A 19,564-nucleotide genomic window follows, 5' to 3' on the forward strand; every position below is an offset into this window, starting at 1 on the left:
GTTTAGATATAAAATATAAAAAAATAAGCATTTAATACATATTTTTCCTTTTTTTTATAATTAATAATTTAGTATTATTTCGTATTTTTAATTAAAGTCACACACAAAATTTAATCTTATCTCCGTTTTTATTTTTTCATAATTTTAATAATGTATATGTATGTATATAGTATATATATATGTATGTATATATATATGTAATATATGTATGTATGTATGTATATATGGCATTGTCGCATGAGTAACACATAATTTTTGTGCATTTATTTAATACATCATATTGTTATTTCCATCACTTTATTTAATTATAAGTTGTAATTATTTGAATCTGGAGGGTTTCAATTCCCTTCATTGAATATGAACATTTCCGAACAGTAAAACTCACAAAATATGTTTAAAGGATTTTTTTTTTTTTTTTTTTTTTTGTATATCAAATTAGGAATAAAATATAATACACAAAGAAATTGACCGACCAAATTGGCAAACATACGATATAACACTAATCAATGCCCACCTTTTTAACTATTTTATAAAAAAAATGTTTGGGTTTGGGAAATATGGAGATGGGAGACTGAGTGAAATGAACGTTCTCGAAAATGAAATGGAAGAAATGAATGTAAATAATTGTAATGATGAATTATCAGAAGACAATAAAAAAAAAATGAACGAAACAGATGAAAATAAAACGAATATATTAAATAAGAATGGAAATGTAGAGTATTATAGTAATAGATATGAATGTAAAGGAAAAGAAGAAAAAGAAGAAAAAGAAAATGAAATAAAAAAATATTCATTAAATTGTGAATATTGTAATACACATGTGTATCCAATAATTAAGTCTTATAGTCCTTTATTTGTATATCTATTAGTAATAATATTATTTTTATTTATTTCATTTTTTACTATATTTTTATTACCAATTTTATATCTAACTTTTAAAGAAAAAAAATATATATGCCCTATTTGTAATCGTAACTTGACCTCATTAGAAAGCTCAGTTAAAATAACAAGAGAAAATAAAATAATAACATTTCAATTTCAGAAATTTGCAATAATTATATCCGAAAAATATTTAGCATTATTTTTATCATTAATATTTTTAATATTTTTTTTTTATTTTTTAAGAATATCAACAAATATTAATTTTGATAATTTAGTTAAAGGCCCAAATATATCAGTTACATGGATTAATTATTTAGAAGATTGTGGAAACAAATCTCAATTTAGAAACAGTTTTAATAGTACATATAATTTTAAAAACAAATATTATGGAAATACAATTAATTGGGAAGGAAAAGTTATTCAAATAAGAAAAGGTTTTTTTAGTAGTAATGTATTATATATTAAAATGAACCCATCTGAATATAAAAATGATAGACCAGATGTGATGGCAATTTTTAATGATTCTTTGATAACTCAAATTCAACACTTACAAAAAAATGATATAATATCTTTTGAATGTACTTTTATTCAAATTAGTAGAAATAAAGATCCACATACCTGTCTATTATGGAATATTGTATTATTAAAAAAATATAAAAATGAAAAATATAATGTTATGAATTTTGTTAAGCATATGTCAATTTTTGATATAATAAATAACGACACAATTTTAAATCCTTTTTTTATTAACCCAAAAGTTAATATACCTGAATCTGAAACAATACACCCTATTGATATATATGATAATGATTCTATCAAAATCATAAATTTGTCATCAGCAGTCCCCAAAGTTGGTGATGTTATGGTAGATGACGAATATATTGTTAATGCAGATGCAGATTCATATGCAGATTCATATGCAGATCCGTATGCAGATTCATATGCAGATCCGTATGCAGATCCGTATGCAGATCCATATGTAGATGATACAGATGCAGCATCTAATATTACTGAAATAAACTACATTAATCCAAGCCCAAATAATTTAAAACAAGCTATGTATAGACAGGTTCTAAATGATATACAACTAAATGAAAAATATAAAATGGACATTTTATATGACGAATTATATGATGACAATGGAAATATGAATAGAGTAATTGGCATGGATAATAAAATAAAGTTAGCTTTAAAAGATATTATCGAAAAATCTGAACACCAAACAGTTTTAAACTTAATAGATGAAAAATATAATCCTAAATATAATTTAAAAGAACTTGATTCGTCATATATGGATGCTGATTTGCTTAATACAATCTATGATCATGATGACAATATGTCATATTTCAATGAAGAAGAAAACGAGCTTGATTCTGACATCTACGATTCTTTGGTGGATGATTCTAGAGCCGATTCTTTGGTGGATGATTCTAGAGGCGGTTCTTTTAATTCCCCTTTATCGAACAAGCGAGAAAAGTACAATATTGATAATATTAACTTCGATAAAAATGTAAATATCTCAAATTATAATTCTAATAAAGATGAAACGAATAATGTTGATGATGATAATTTATATGGAAATGAAAATCCTGACACAAGTGAAAGTTCTACATTGTATGACAGAATCGCAGAAAAGGAGCAATCTCAGGTAGAAACTGGCAAAAGCGCAGAAAGTGGAGAAAGCGAAGAAAGCGAAGCAAATAGCAAAAACGAAGCAGAACCCAATTAACTTAATTAATGGAAATCAGATATTTGAGATTCTGTACAATTAAATTTATATGCACATATTTTGTGAGTATGTGACATATGATAATCCAATATAATAGAGTTTCTTTTTTTGATGTAAAAAAAAGATGTGGTAAAAATAATTTTATTTGTTTTTATATTATTGGTCTTTCGTTTACACTCTTATAATTTTAAGTATGTACCCTTCATATAATTTCGTATTTTTTAATATTTTATTTTATATTTTTTAATGTTATTTTTAATTTGTATTTAATTTGTACTTTATGTATTTCTATTTGTACAAACAAATATTATCGTTCCAACCAAATAAAGCTAGTGAATATCTATTCATACAATATACATACCTATGTATTATATATATATGTATTATATATATATGTGTGTATATATATGTGTGTATATATATTGTGTATATACATAGTAATAAACTTACACATTAGCAACCATGACAATTTTTTATATTTATATATTTTGTTCTCATCTCATTTAGTAAGATTTGATTCCAATTTGGTTATAAACAAATTTAAGCAATTATATATAATATTGTCTTGTGCATGGAAATGCAAATTATTTACAACATATAATTGTAGGTATGGCACCAAATATGTCGGTGCATTCTTTTCCATTTGACGTCACGAGTCGAAAAGAACAAGTAGTAATGCACCGTTTTAAAACAAAAGCAAAGTTAAAAAAAAAAAAAAAAAAAAGTATAAACAGTTTAGGGGTGAAGAACAGTATGAAAGATACTTAAAAAATAAATGAATATAAAATTAGATTACGAAATGAACGAGTCAAATCAGTGAAGATAAATACAATGATAAAAAATTAAGGCAACAAAAAAAAAATATTTTTTTAGAATAATTACATGTCTGATTTCGTGTTTTAATTTTTGGTTAGGGTGTAAAGGGAAAATATTTTGAGTCTGCCAAAATTTGATTAACATTATTCCCCTTGAGATTTTTGGAATTTTTTATTTCTATAATATGTATTAAAATGAAAAATATCTATAGGTGTATGTTCATTAGGTTCTAATGGTTTATCTCTTAAATTTTTATCTTTATCTACATAATTATACCATTTAAATTTATTAAATTTATCTATATCTTTTTGGATAGTAATATGTTTAAAATTATATCTTTCTAATAAATGTTTTCTTTTTTCTTCTGAAAGCTTAACACCATATTTACTTCTTCCACGGAATCTATTTTTTACTGGCAATAAATCATATACACCTCGAATAGCTTTATAATTACATCCAGGTATATCTTTACATCTACCACCTCTTACTAATATAATACTGTGTGTATTTAAATTATGACCAATTCCCGGTATATAAACAGAAACAATTCTACCTGTTGATAATCGAACACGTGCTATTTTTTTTAATCCAGAATTTGGTTTTTTGGGTGTTTGGACTCGAACTTTTAAACATATACCTCTTTTTTGTGGTGCACCTTCTAACCATTTTGATCTCCAATTTTTTTTTTTTAATTTAGGTATTTGTTTTGGTCTTCTTTTATAAAACATTCTTCCTCTTATATTTTTTGTACTAAATTGAGATATCCTCATAAATTTATTAAATTGATTAGAATTCGAAACAACTGGATAAACTCCCAAATTTATATTAATATGATAACCATTTCCATATCCTATCTTAGTTAAATAATTTGTTTTATTTTTTTTTTTTTCATTATAATTCGAAATTTCAGTATTGCAATATGTCCCTATATAACCAGGTGACCAAAGCTGTTCATCACTGTATACACTATTCTTATCACTTTTTATTTTTTTTAAAATTATTTTATTATTCCATTTATTAAACATATAATTGTTTTTATCCCATAACTTATGAGAGAATATTCCAAAGAGTCCTGTTTTCCATTTATCCAAAATTGTATTACGATAATTACCACTTACATAAAAAGAAGCAGCATTCTTATTTATAGTGTTTGCTAATGCGGATATCATGGTAAAAAAAAAATTTTATTTTCCATTTGTTAGTAAATATATATATACATGCTTATATGTTTCTATTCCCATATTTGGAGATATAAATTATTTTTTTCCTTAAAAATTTTAGGCTTATAAAAACGACTCCACAGAAAGCCGTTTTACATCATTGCGAAAATGAAGGGAAAAAAAAAAAAAAAAAAAAAAAAAAAAAAAAATGGCTAGTTAGCTAAATTTAGTCAGAAATTAAGCTATTTAAAATTTTAGTTTAAAAAAATAATAATAAAGAAAAAATTGTGTACATAATAATGTATATAAAGATATTCGTCACATTAATGGCATGAATTGTGCATATAGAAGATAAAAAAGTCGACACAGTGTTTATATGGTAAGAGAAAAGTTGTAAATGAACAAAAAAATAACGAAATGGCATAATGTACATATAATATAACGAAGTAGCTGCGAAGGGATAAACGTGAAAAATTGAAGCTAGGGAATTCCAATTATCTTATGAACACACAATTGAAGTAGTTTAATTAATATGATCACTCAAAAGAAATAATTACTAGAGAGTGTCGTTTCAAGACGTGTTAAATGTTCATTAAAACTTTTTCTGACATGTTCATGTAAAAGGTGTGAAAATTTACAAGCATAAGATTTTGATATTTTAAAAATATCGTTGGAAATTCCTATATTACTTTTTATTAATATGTTTGATAAAATTTTGTTAAAATCTGGAGCTATGATAAAACAAAATGCACTACTACAATAAAGTTCTATTTCTTTATCAAGAGGGTCTAATATTATTTTAGGAATATATCTATTATTATTATGTTCATAAAATAATGAATTTTTTAGTGAATTATATATTATTTCATGTTCATACATAGGTTTATCATTTTTTTCGTTATTTTCATTATTAATAAATGTGTTATCATATTTATTATCAGAACATAGTTTACTAATATTAACTTGATTTTGAATTTTTATTGTTGCTTCTGGTAATAAAGACGAAACAGCATATTTTTTTTCTAAAAAATTTTTATATTTTTCTTTATCAATAATACCAATATTAACTGAATTTATTACATAATTCATACTTATATTATTACATATAAAATTTAGAGTTATTGAATTTATTATGCTTGATAATATATATGATGCTTCTTGTAAAATTTGAACTTTTATATTAAACTGTTGAAATTTATATAGACTATGATCTATTACTTGCTCAAAATTTTTTGCAACAATTTCTTCAAATATCTTTTCTCTTTCAGTTCTATAACCTTGCATATTTTTAATACGAATATTTAATTGTGTTAATTCTATACCTTTAGTAAACATTAAATTATTTGCTGTTGGGCCTATTAGAGTAGTACATACAATACTACTAGACCCATTTCCAATTATTATTTTTTTTTTTATAACTTCCTCTTCATTTTTATTAGAATTTTCATTCACTATTTCATAGTTATAATCACCACCTATTATTTTTGTTATTTTATTATTCGTATTTTTTGTGTATATTTCAGGATTTACATTTCCACTAATATATTTACAAGTCTTGTTTATTTCGTTTATTTGGTCAATATCTACATGCACAGGCAATACAAAATCGAAGTTCCGACTATCAATTCGTTTCTCTACTTGCATTGTTCATTAGAGAATAAAGTAAAAAAAAACAACCCTTTATTATATCCAAAAAAAAAAATATATATATATATATATATATATTGCTGGAGACAAAATTATTGTTTTAGTCCAAATGCGAGTTAAAAAAAATATTAAGTGTAAATAATTTTACAAAATATGTATGCTACATAAATATATCTAAAATTGAAAATACAGTATTTTTATTTGAAACAAAAAAATCGATGGAATTGCAGTAGAGGCCTATAGAAGCATCTTCATTTGGTTTTATTACTGCGGCTTTTTTTCGTATTGTGGTTTTGTTATTATAGTTGCTTATTTTGCCTACTTGTTTGCGAATATTTATACAATTCTTTCCTTTTGCGATGATGTGACTCGAATAAATTATGGAAAAAAGCTATCGACAAATTTGGGTATATATAATGCAAAAAAATAAGTAAAAAACTATGAATTATATTTCATTGCCTTTAAGGAAACAAAAAATATGATAATAACATCGATCTTAAGAATGTATATATATATATCCATATGCTCAAAAACCATGTATAATAAAATTGGAATAAATTTGGAGTAAAATTGGAGTAAATTATTGTAAATAAAAATTGCAAAAAGATAGCTAAAATAATGTGACGAGTTTGTATGCATTGCTTTTTTTTTTTTTTTTTTTATCAATTTTTTTGAATATATTTCGAGTGGAAATAATTAAAGATATCTTGAATATTTTACAAATTATTTAGGAAAATTATAAAACAATTAAATTAAGAAAAGTATATACATGTAAGCAAATAAATATGAACAAGTCATACATTGTTAAGTAAAAAACGATGAAGGAATATTTTTCTGACTACCCAGATTTTTTCAATGAGGAACTACGACCTCATAATTTGGATAATATATTGGGCGAACTAAAAAGTAGGTTTTTCGAGAAAAATTATGACTATAACAAAAATAATGAAAATGAACAAAATAATGAAAATGAAAATGAACAAAATAATGAAATAATTTTGGTCACCTCTGGAGGAACTAAAGTTTCACTAGAACATGCCTCAATAAGAAGTGTTGAAAATTTTTCAACAGGAAAACGAGGAGCACATATAGGAGAATATTTTCTTTTGAAAAATAAAAAAGTAATTTTTTTATACAGAAAAGGTACATTTAAGCCTTTTGAATATAATTTGAAGCAATTGTCTACATTAAATAATTTTGAAATAAAAAATAAAAATATATATTTTAATTTAAGTAATGTAGATAATAATTTATTGGTTAGTGATATTGAAAATTTTAGAAAATATGAAAAAAATCTTTTTTGTATTCCTTTTGAAACGATTTTTGATTATGCCTTTTACTTAATTGAAATTTGCAAAATTTTACATGAACATGTTAAGGAGAAATTCTCAAAAAGCTACAAAAATTATAAAAATTGTGAATTTGACGAAATAGAGAATATTTCACATATTGAAAACAATTCGGATGTTATACAAAATGCCGAAATATGTTGCAATACTACATCCACAGAACAAATATATGACAAAGTTTATCATATGTTAAATAGCTTATATAATCTTTTGCTAAATAGCGAATTAGAAAATCTTATCAGTTCAGGTAAATTAATTAATGATGGTTTTTTTCTGAACGTGTTAAGGCAAATTACAGAGTTTAATAATAAAACAATTGACAATATAATATTTGAAAAACATCCTGAAGACGAAACAAATTTATTTACTGATTTAAAATTATTTATTAATGATATGCATAAAATTTTAAACAGTTGGTTAAATAAAAAGAGCAATGTGTCTTTAGAATGTGACATTTCTTTAAAAGAAAAAATTTATAAAATAATTTTTTTTATGAACAAAATTAGCTATATTGTGTGTGAAAAAAAAAAAAAAAAAAAAAATAGTGTAAATAATAGCTACAATTTTAATGACGCTCTTTTTCGTCCTTTGTCACAAATAATAATTTTGTGTGCAGCTGTAAGTGATTACTATATACCATATAACAAATTAAGTATAGACAAAATTGATAGTGATAAAAAAAATGGGCTTAATCTTAATATGGCCTTAACTCCAAAGTTTTATAAAATAATACATAAACATTTCCCTCTTTTAAATATTTGTAGTTTTAAGTTAGAAAATAATGAACAAGTACTATTAAAAAAGGCATGTGATAGAGTAAAATATTCAGATATATTAATAGCAAACTTGTTAAATTACAGATATCAATATGTTTATATTTTTAAAAATACGAAAGATTATTATTTATTAAAAAAAAGTGATAATGTTAAGAATATTGAATATGAAATATCTCAACACATTTATAATCATTTGATTGATAGAAAATTATGGAAATAAACAACTAAAAAAATGAATATATATTTATGAGCAAATAAAATTTAAAGACAAATATATACAGAGGAGTGAAGGAAAACTAAAATAGCTAACCTAGTGTGCATCCAAAAAATATAACTCAAAAATGTTATAAAATCGTTTGACTATATAGCTAATAGTGTGAATGCAAATGAGCATTCTTCTTTGCTTTCTTTGCTTTGCTTTCTTTATTTTTTTAGTAAAACCTACAATGTAGTAGAGACTTTTTTTGATCCGGGTTTGTGATTTTGCATGTTTACCCGTCATAGTGGCGACACTATAATGTACATATTTTTTTGTCCAATTAAAAATGTATCTATTTATCTATATATATATAATAGAAATTATATATATACACACCGAAAAACTTATAACACAATTTATATACATACCATTAATTGTATAATTTTTTAATGCAGTAAAAATGTATGATTTAAAAATAAAATCAAATCAACAGTTCGATACGATTACATTTTGTTTTATTATACATTAAACTGTTTCAATGTTACTTATTTTTATATATTTTTTTTTTTCTTTAAGAACCCAAATCATAGTTCAGCATATTCTTCATATATAGATACATCATTTCTATCCTTTTATTTTATAAACAAATTTTACGAGTAAAACTAGAAACAACAAAATGATGAATAGTGTTATTAAAAAGGGTAAGAAATGAGAAAAAAAAAAAAAATTGTGAATAAAATGGTCATAAAGCTATTTTATTTGTGTTTATTTATAAATCTATATAAAGTTGAACAAAATAAAATTGTATTATTTTACTATTCTAATATTTATTATCTTTTTCTTTTTTTTTCTGGCTACCTTATGATATACAATTATTACTATGCAGAAAATAGTGTTTATTTTGTTTGCCAAAATTTGCTGTGATTTTAGGAATTCTGTTCAAAAATTAATATAATAATAATATGAAGTATACCATATATATATATATATATATATATATATATATATATATATGGGCTTTATACATACATAGCAAATTTGCGAATTAAAAATGTTTTATTCATCATATACCACGTATATAATATATATATATATATATATAATATTATAATATGAGAAAGGGGAAAAATACAAAATATATAATAAATATTATTGTCGCCCTATATTATTTATTAATTCCGTTTTATAAAAAAAAAGAAATAATATTTGTTAATTAAATTTTAAGAAAACACAAAAAATTTTGTTATTCTAAATTTTACTTTCTCTTTTTTTTTGTAATAATTTATTCGTTTATTTTTTTTTTATTTTTTTTTTTTCTTCTATCCTTAACGCATTATATTAATAAAAATCTTTAAACTTATATGATGTACAAAATAAAAAAGGGAAGAATATAAGAACGTATAGTATACTGAAGAAAGAGATGATCTAATTTTTTTTTTTTTTTTTTTTTTTTTTTTTAAAATGGAAACTATTGAAAAAAAACAATATAATAGCTCAAATGAAAATGATAATACTTATCAAGATAACACAACAGATGATGAAGAAAGAAAAAGAAAAAGATTAATAGAAAAAAAAAGAAAAATACAATATGAAAAGGAAAGGGGGAAATATCGAGAAAAAAATAAAGAGAGAGAAGAAGAGGAGGAACACACCAAATATAATGAAAAAAAACGTCATAGAGAAAGAGAAAAACGAATGAAATATGAAGAAATGAAAAGAAAAAAACGAGAAGAAGATACAAATAGCGATAGTAGTAGTAGTAGTGATGATAGAAGTAGTAGTAATGAGTCAGATATCAAGGATAAAAAAGAATATATCGAAAAAATGGAAAAACTGAGAAGAGAACGAAGAAGAGACAGAAGCAGGGACAGAATCAGGGACAGAAGTAGAAACAGAAGTAGAGACAGAAGCAGAGACAGAGGCAGAGATAAATACAAACTTCGTGGAACATATACTAATGTAGAAGTTCGTATAAAGAGTAGTAAACATAGGAATATAAGTTCAGATGATGAAAAAATAAAAGAAAATAAAAAACATAAGAGGAGAGAAAGGGATGATAATAAAACTAAAGATAGTAATAGTAGTGATGATTCTGAAGAGGAAAAAAAAAGTCGAGAAATGAACGAAAAAAAAAGTCGAGAAATGAACGAAAAAAAAAAAACCATTGAAAAGAGGGAAGAAGATGAAGATGAAGATGAAAATGAAAGCGAAAATAAGAATGAAAATAAAAATAAAAATGAAAATAAAAATAAAAGCGAAAGCGACGATAGCAATGAAGAATCAGACCAAAGTAGCGTTAGAAGCAGTAGTGAGAGTGGAAGAGAACGAAAAAAAATGCGAAGTCATAGTAGAAGCTCTTATAGAGAAAGAAGAAGAAGAAAACATCGAAATTCAGATAAAAGATCAAGAAGAGATAGACATAGAAGTAGTGAAAGGAGACGAAGAAAAAGAAGAAGAGATCGAGAACGAGATAGAGAAAGAGATCGAAAATATAAACGTAGAGAAAGAAATTATAAATTTGATTCTCCTCCTGATTCTGAATCAGATAATAATAATAGTGATAATGATAAAAAAAAAAAAAAAAAAAGTAATTTTTCTTCTGAAAATACCAATAATAATATCCTTGAAAATAATAATTTACTTTTAAATGCAACGAATACAATTTTAAGTAATGCTGGAAAAATTATACCAAATATAAATTTAAATAATCCATCATCATTACTTAATATATTTGCATCTAATTCAAGTCAAAGTGGTGATAATTTAATTATAAACCCTGGAAACATATTATTGGAAGAAAAGAAAAATATAACATTGAATAAGAATCCATTAAATTTACTTTTAAATACACAATCTTTGCAACAATTATATAAAACAGCATTTGGAATTCCTGAATTAGGATTATCAACAATTGATGCAAATGCTGAAAAAACCGCTAGAGAATTATATGTTGGAAATATTCCACAAAATATAGATATACAAGAAATAGTGAAATTTTTAAATACATGTTTATTAATATTATATAATAAAGAAAATGAAAATGAAAATATATGTTTAAAAGCATGTATCCGTGGAGATACAAGATATGCTTTTGTTGAATTTAGAAGTTTACAAGATACATCAAATTGTATGTTATTAAATGGTATCTATTTTTATACTAATAATCTTCGTATAGGAAGACCAAAAACGTTTCCAATAGAATACACAAAACTTATTCCACCTGCTACAATTCCTACTATAGATACATATTATTTATCACAAGGGTTAGTAGGAATTAAAGCTTTTGCTATTTTTCATCAAAATAAAGATGAAAATAAAAATGAATATCATCATCTTCCTGTTGATATGATTAAGTTACAAAAATTATGTGTATCAAATATTTCTAAAAATAATGAAACAAATAAAATTAAAGAATTATTAGAAGCATTTGGAGATATTCAAACTTTTGAATTTTTTGAAGGTGAAGAAAATTCAGATACTTATATATGCCTTGTTGAATATAATAATATAGAAAATGCAATACAGGCTCATAAAATATTGAATCAAAATACTAGTTATAAAATACAATTTGAATATGAGATTCTAAATGATCCTACAATTAATCAGCTTGTTAAAAAGAAATATATGCAAAATAAAAATTCAATTCTTTCCCAACAGATTCCAACAAAAGTTATTGTTTTAAGTAAAATTGCTACTTTTGATGAATTATCAAATCCGGAAGATTATAAAGAAATTTCGGAAGATATAAAAATAGAATGTGAAAAATATGGGTCTGTTATCGAAGTCGTTTTGCCCATTGTTTCGTTAGATACTTATAACTACCTAACTAAAAAATCGGAGCAAGAGGAAAGCAAAATGGAGGAAATGGAGGAAAGGAGCGAAAGCAAACTGGATGGAGGCGAGCCTTCTCCTTGCAAAGTTAGTGAAACTGATGAACAATTTAATTCCGATCGTGTTGAAAAAGCAGAAGCAAATAACCAAGATGAACAAATTGATAATGTTGAAGAGCATCCATATTATGATCTTAGTTCTATTGGATGCGCTTTTATTTATTTTGAAACTATCGAAGGCGCAACTAAAACAAGAAAAGAACTTAGTGGTAGGAAATTTGGAGCCAATATTATCGAAGCCAATTATTATAGCGAAAAAAAATTTATTATGAAAAATTTTAAAAATGTTAAATATAATTTTAAAAAATCACATTCTTCTCTTTTTAACTTAAACTTGAAGTTAGGGAATTGTGCGTATTCTGATGGATCTGATGAAGACTAGCAAGATTGTGCATCTGCATCTGCATCTGCTTAAATAGAAATATCAAGTTCCTTAATTCAAATAAAATAAACTGCTGTTTTGTAACTCTTTCAGCATTTATTTGAATCATTGATATTCATTTTAATTTTCACATTTTCTATTTTTTTTTTCTTTTTTTTTGTTTTTTTTTTCTTATTTTACAGAGAAAAAAAAAAAATTAATTAAAAATTTTGGGGGGGGATAAAGATTCCTGAGTTAGACACAATTTATCGATATGCAAAAAATGTTAAAACACGAAAAAACACAAACACAATTAAATAAAATAAAATAAAATAAAAAAAGTAAAAATATATATAATAAAAAACAATGATAATATGTAAGACGTTTTTTAGTTGCCTATTTATTTTATTCACGGGTTTAAAACTCCTCTTTCGAAATATTCGTTTTATTGGCCATAAAATTAGAATCACTTCATTTTGCACTTCACTTTGCACTTTATTCTGCACTTTATTTTATGTTTTATTTTTTATAGCTATCTTTTGCGCCTGCTTAATTTCTTAGCAACCCGCTTGTTTATGATTTGTCGTTTTTTTGCTCTAGCAGCTAGTTTTCCTTTTAATTTTTTTTTAAGTTTCCCATACTGTGTTATTGCACTTTTTTTTTTTTTTAATTTTTGCATAAGCATCATAACAGATTTTTTTTTTTCCTTTTCTTTGTTGGTTTTAAATCGAGATTCTCCATTAGTTGTATTTTTAATTTTAATAATTTCTTTTTTTTTTAATTTTTTTTTATATAATAATTGATCTTCTGTTATTATTTTTTCCTTTTCACTGTCACTATCTGTATCATCATCATCCTCATATTCATCATTACATATTTCTGCTAATTCGGACAAAACTATATTTTTATTATTTTCAATATATTCTTTCATTTTTTTTAATTTTTTAAAATCGTCATCTGTCAATATTCTTTCGCTTAATATTTCTTCATTTTTTTTTTGTATCATCAACTCATTTTTTATCTTTTTTTCTCTCCTTGCCTTTTTTCGGCTCCCGTTTATCTTTCCACCTGCCTCTGCCTCTGCCTCTGCTTCTTCCTCATCTACTTCTTCCTCATCTGCCTCTTCTTCCTCTGCATCTGCCTCTTCCTCCTCTGCATCTGCCTCTTCCTCCTCTGCATCTGCCTCTTCCTCATCCACTTCTTCCTCATCTACCTCTTCCTCATCTACTTCTTCCTCATCTACTTCTTCCTCATCTACCTCTTCCTCATCTACTTCTTCCTCATCTACCTCTTCCTCATCTACTTCTTCCTCATCTACCTCTTCCTCATCTACTTCTGCCTCTTCCTCCTCACGAGCGCGTTTGCCCCTCGAGGCTCGATCGAGCAAGTAGGAATACTGTAAGAGAGATTGGTCGTGTCGAGTTGAGGGTAAGGTTGAGAGAAGCTTTTCGCGCTGAACCAACATAGCTGTTTTTTTGTCCCATAATTTTTTAGACATAACATGAGGATTTGTGTTTTTTGCAACGTTAATAAATCGTCGAATAAGGATGGAAATATTTTTATTTTTATAATCTTTAAATATTAAAACAGAATCAAATATTTCATCATTTAAAGAATTGGGACATTTAATAATAATTTCGATAATTGAATTAATAATTAAATAAACAAATTCTTCTGATAAATTTAAAATTAAAAATTTTTTTATTAACACATAGACAACTCTTTGTACAAATTGTATTGGTATATCATCATGTAGTGATTGAATAAAAATTGATAAATATTTTGACAATGTATTTTTATTTTTTAAATGATATATTGTGTTTTCAAAATAGATAAAAAAGTTTTCTTCTATAATTTTATATCTTTGATATATTCGACATAAAATATTTAAAAGTAAAATTTTGATATTATTATTATTATTAGATCTATATTTTGTATATATAATATTAAATATTTTAGATGCAAATGAATATGGATCAAATAATGAATCTATAAATAAATAGTTAACATAATTAGATGCATATATATCTTTTTCATCATCAGATGAATTTTTATTATTAGATAGTTCATCCATAATTTTGCCTTTTTTTAGATGCAATCTTTTTATTTTAGCTTTTGTCATTTTTTGATGTGTCTGATTACTTATCGATTTCAACTCATCAATGTTTTTATTTTTATTTTCAATTTCTTTATTTATTTTTATTGAAAATTCTTTAATATCATATTTTCCTAATAATGCATATGCAACACATTTTACTATTTTTAAATTTTTGTAAAATATTCCTTCAGATATTATATTTATATTTTTTTTTTTTTGGATATAAATATTTTTTTTGATCATTTCAATAAGTATACTACATGCAAAATTATTTATAGATTCATTTATTTTTATATTTTTAAAATATACAAAATTATCTATATTAGATGAATATTTTTTTTTTATAATTTTTCTTTGGCTATTTTCAGCAAAAGCTTCATGTAATAAATCTAAAACTGAATTTTTTAATTTTTCATCTTTTGTTTTTTTATTTATATATATAACTATGTTACTAACACATTTATATATATAACCTTTTATTTTGTGAATCGAAATATCACTCATATATATTAATATTTGAATATATTTTATATAATCTATATATTTTTTTATTTGTTTAAATGTTTTGACAATACTTAATAATATACTTGGATATAAATTGTTTTTATATTGTATAACTAATTGACAACATAAAAAATATAATTCTTCAACATAATTTATATCTTCTTTATTTTTAATCATTAATAAATTTATGTATTCATTTAATTCGTTATATAATAATAATGGGTTCTTATTATGTTCTTCACGTTGTGTTATTAATGTAATATTTTCTTCTGCTTGCTCACTTAATCTATTTAGTATTTCCTTTTTTTTATTTTCTATTATATTTTTTTGAAAAACAATTTCTTCCTCGTTTATATCACAATTATTTTTTCCTTCATTTGTTAAATTTATTATATTATCCTGATTCTGTAAGGGGTTACTACATCTAGCAGATGAATCGCTATTCGCATCTACATTGCAACTACGGTTTTCATCCTCGTATCCATCACTGCTACTTCCGAAGTCTATGCTTATGTCCGAATAGTTCCCAATATCACTTTCGTCCTTTTCGTCATTTTCGCCATTTTCGCCATTTTCGCCATCTTCTTTGCTTTCTCCATTGATTCCGTTTTGATTGGTTAGACCCTTTTCTGCATCTACTTTTTTTAATTTTTTTTCATTTTTTTTTTTGCTAAAAAAGTGGCTTGTATAACATAAAAAGCTTAACTGGCTGCACAATAATTCGTTTTTTTTCGACGGGTTTAATAAAAGCATGCTATAATTAAAAAGGAATTTATCGAATTGCTCATAAAATTCAGTACTATAGAGATCCGCATTTTTATAGATGTTGTGTTGTAGATGGTTCAGAACCCGTTGTCTCTTCGCCTTCACATCGTTCATGTTTTAATTATGTTTCTATTTCCAATATTATGCATGTATAGAACCCAATAACTATTTTGTTCACTTCCACTGCGTTTGAATTGGGTAGTCAAGGAAAGGGCTTATATGAAAGATGCGAATATTGTATTTTGCCACCAATCCGTTTGTTGTTTATTGGCTTGTATTTATTGGCTTGTATTTATTGGCTTGTATTTATTGGCTTGCTGCTTGGCTCTTATTTTCCAGTTTATTTTATTTTTTTATCTCTAACTCTTGTGCTCGCGTTTTTTTATTTTAAAGCCACTTCAAGAATAAATATCTTCTGAATTTTTTTGGCAAATTACAAAAATATTTATTTATCTTATAAAACAATTATGTGATATTTTCAAATATGTTATCCTCACTGATGATTTTGTATGCATATAAAAAATTCCATTTATTAAATAAATACAAATAGTTTAAAAAAATAAAAAAAACATAAAAAAACATAAAAAAAAATATAAAAAAATATAAAAAAATATAAAAAAAATAAAAAAAAAATACATAAATATAATTATGTTTTAATATATATTTTTCTTTATTTTTTCTTTATTTTTCTTTATTTTTCTTTATTTTTTTTGAAAAAAAAAAACAACGTTAAATCTAGGGCGACCCGGTTTATCCTATTTTTTTTATTTTACAAAAAACAAATTGGATCATATAAATAGGAAAAAAATCTTGAATAAATAGTTGTAGCCGTTTTATTTTTTATTTTTTATTTTTATTTTTTTTATTTTTATTTTTTATTATTCGCATAGATTTTAAATAATTCATTTTTATTCTCCATTCTTGCAAAAAATATAAAAATGTAACGAAATATAGCAAAATAAGCAAAATAAGCAAAATAAACAAAATAAGCAAAATAAACAAAATAAACAAAATATAGCAAAAAATATATAAATATATATAGATATATAGATATAGAGATATAGAGATATAGAGGTATAGATAGATATAGATATAGGATAATACAATAGCAAGAGTTAAAATGGCATATGCTTATAATTTTTTTTAGCTTTTTGACCAAATTTAATAAATGCCTTTGGAACCAATTATAGTTTGGTTGCTTCGAGATATTACATTTTTATTTTTAACTTGGTTTTAATAATTTGATGATTTATAAAAATTATATTTTTTATGAAATATTGAATAAAGAGATATTTTCAACCATTTCAACCATTTCAACCATTTCAACCAGTTCATTCGAGGTTTTTTGCCTTTCTTTTTCCTAACGTTGTATATGCATCTGTATTTTTTTATTTTTTATTTTTTATTTTTTACTCTTTATTTTTTACTCTATTTTTTACTCTATTTTTTATTCTATTTTTTACTCTTTATTTTTGACTAAAACTTTGCCATCGCTGTTTGCATAATGAAGAATGTTTTGCTTGGATACGTTAAAAAAAGGAAGCGATTTAAGGAATTGAATAATAATAAAAAAGGGATAGAAAAAAAGTTTGTATCAAAAATAGGTGGGAAACCATACTGGCTCGATAGAATAAATTTACCAGAAGAAGATACCTTTAAGTGTATACTATGTAATGAGTTATTATCATTTTTATTGCAAATATATGCACCTATTGATAATATAGGACATTGTTTCCATAGATGTTTATATTTATTTGTATGTTTTAAATGTGGAGATCAAGTTAAATGTTTTAGAACCCAATTGCCCAGAAATAATCCATATTATAATTTTTATTTAGCTAGTAATTTGAATACCAATTCGAATGAAAATGATAGTAGTTCTAGTGAATCAGATCATGATAATATAGAAATTATAAAAAATGGAAAAATTTCAAATAATTTTGAAAATGAACCCAATGAATTTACATCTACAGAAAATGATTCTAGTGATAACGATTCAGATGTAGATGCAACAAAATACAGAGATTTAAATTCAACAAATTTAGTAACAGTTTCTGAAGATTTAAACAATTCAACTACTATATCTACTGATATATGTAGCACTATATGTCCTGACGATTTAGGAAATACACCTCCTCATAAATTTTTAATTTTAAATAAAACTGACATTATTAACAAAAATAAAGAAGATGTGAAATTAACTGAAAAGAATGAATCTAGCAATATAAACAAAATGAATAATATAAATAAAGAAATTTTTGACAAACATGTAGAATATCTTTTATGTTGTAATAGATGTGGTATACCATGTAAAGATAAAAAAAATAATTTAGAAAAAAAAAATATAAAATATCATAAAAAATGTGAAATGAAAAAACATATAATTATTTTAGAAAATAAAATAAATATAAATGACGAATATGATTGCGAAAGTAGTAGTATAGGATCTGATAATTATTCTGATGATAGTGAAGAGTATACTGAGCAGGTAGAAAAAGTGGAAAAATATGACAATGCAGATGCAGTGGAAAATGAGGATGAAATCGATGTATCTGAAATGAAAGCAATGGAAGATATACAAAAAGATGTATTTAAGAATAGGCAAATAGATAATGTATTTTTAAATTATATTAAAAAGATATCTAGATTTCCTAAACAAATTATTCGATACTCTTATAAGGGTAATCCTTTATATGCAACAGATGATTTCCAAAATAAAAATAAAAATAATATATATTATAAAGAATATGATGATAAAAAAAAACCTATTACTTTTGAAAATATACCAAATTGTTATATATGTAAAAAAAGAAAAGTTTTCGAATTTCAAGTTTTATCTACAATAATTAATTATTTAAAAATCAAAAATAATAATTTAGACAATCCTGAACCACAAATGAATCTAAAATTTATGACTATAAATATATATACATGTGAAAATAATTGTGATATATATGATATTAACAATATAAAACAAAAAACAAATATATCACATCTAAGTAGATATATACAGGAATATGTTCATGTACAAGTTGAAAATTAATATCAATAATTATAATATTTGAGGATATCTAATTTTAGATGCTTTAAAGAAAAAAAATGTATATCTCAAAACGCCCAAGACATACAAAATAAAAAAACACATTTATAAATTTACTAAAAATATATTTGCTTTCTTTCATTGTTTTAATTAATTTCATTTTTTATTTGTATATAAATATATTGTATGATTTTGATGATATATTTTTTTTTTTTTTTTTAAAATAATAACAATTTTACAAAATACATATATTTTTTAATATTATATCTAACTATATATTTTAGTGTTATAAATATTTAATGTGAATATATTTCAAGTTATATAAATAAAAAGTTAGTAAAAATATGT

The 19,564-nt window shown here is 23.7% G+C and overlaps 7 protein-coding genes across 7 annotated transcripts; 4 read left to right on the forward strand and 3 right to left on the reverse strand.

Annotated features, from left to right (window-relative positions):
• Positions 1 to 538: 538 nt before the first annotated feature.
• On the forward strand, positions 539 to 2,611 carry PY17X_0616000 (LITAF-like zinc finger protein, putative; the record flags this gene model as incomplete). The annotated part of the gene is made up of 1 exon (XM_720673.1): positions 539 to 2,611. The coding sequence occupies one exon, from the start codon at positions 539 to 541 to the stop codon at positions 2,609 to 2,611; it is 2,073 nt and encodes a 690-aa protein (XP_725766.1).
• A 959-nt stretch (positions 2,612 to 3,570) lies between these two features.
• PY17X_0616100 (30S ribosomal protein S12, mitochondrial, putative) lies at positions 3,571 to 4,596 on the reverse strand (the record flags this gene model as incomplete). The annotated part of the gene is made up of 1 exon (XM_720674.2): positions 3,571 to 4,596. One exon carries the CDS (start codon positions 4,594 to 4,596, stop codon positions 3,571 to 3,573), a length of 1,026 nt encoding a protein of 341 aa, XP_725767.2.
• Positions 4,597 to 5,127: 531 nt separating this feature from the next.
• On the reverse strand, positions 5,128 to 6,231 carry PY17X_0616200 (conserved Plasmodium protein, unknown function; the record flags this gene model as incomplete). The annotated part of the gene is made up of 1 exon (XM_720675.1): positions 5,128 to 6,231. The coding sequence occupies one exon, from the start codon at positions 6,229 to 6,231 to the stop codon at positions 5,128 to 5,130; it is 1,104 nt and encodes a 367-aa protein (XP_725768.1).
• Positions 6,232 to 7,052: 821 nt separating this feature from the next.
• Positions 7,053 to 8,579, forward strand: PY17X_0616300 (phosphopantothenate--cysteine ligase; the record flags this gene model as incomplete). Its single annotated transcript, XM_720676.1, has 1 exon — positions 7,053 to 8,579. The coding sequence occupies one exon, from the start codon at positions 7,053 to 7,055 to the stop codon at positions 8,577 to 8,579; it is 1,527 nt and encodes a 508-aa protein (XP_725769.1).
• A 1,440-nt stretch (positions 8,580 to 10,019) lies between these two features.
• Positions 10,020 to 12,830, forward strand: PY17X_0616400 (uncharacterized protein; the record flags this gene model as incomplete). Its single annotated transcript, XM_723203.2, has 1 exon — positions 10,020 to 12,830. The coding sequence occupies one exon, from the start codon at positions 10,020 to 10,022 to the stop codon at positions 12,828 to 12,830; it is 2,811 nt and encodes a 936-aa protein (XP_728296.2).
• A 511-nt stretch (positions 12,831 to 13,341) lies between these two features.
• Positions 13,342 to 16,290, reverse strand: PY17X_0616500 (protein SDA1, putative; the record flags this gene model as incomplete). The annotated part of the gene is made up of 1 exon (XM_022955393.1): positions 13,342 to 16,290. One exon carries the CDS (start codon positions 16,288 to 16,290, stop codon positions 13,342 to 13,344), a length of 2,949 nt encoding a protein of 982 aa, XP_022813176.1.
• A 1,390-nt stretch (positions 16,291 to 17,680) lies between these two features.
• On the forward strand, positions 17,681 to 19,219 carry PY17X_0616600 (uncharacterized protein; the record flags this gene model as incomplete). The annotated part of the gene is made up of 1 exon (XM_723201.1): positions 17,681 to 19,219. One exon carries the CDS (start codon positions 17,681 to 17,683, stop codon positions 19,217 to 19,219), a length of 1,539 nt encoding a protein of 512 aa, XP_728294.1.
• Positions 19,220 to 19,564: the final 345 nt, after the last annotated feature.

This window comes from Plasmodium yoelii, assembly GCF_900002385.2.
Source record: "Plasmodium yoelii strain 17X genome assembly, chromosome: 6".
In the NCBI taxonomy this organism is placed as follows: domain Eukaryota; phylum Apicomplexa; class Aconoidasida; order Haemosporida; family Plasmodiidae; genus Plasmodium; species Plasmodium yoelii.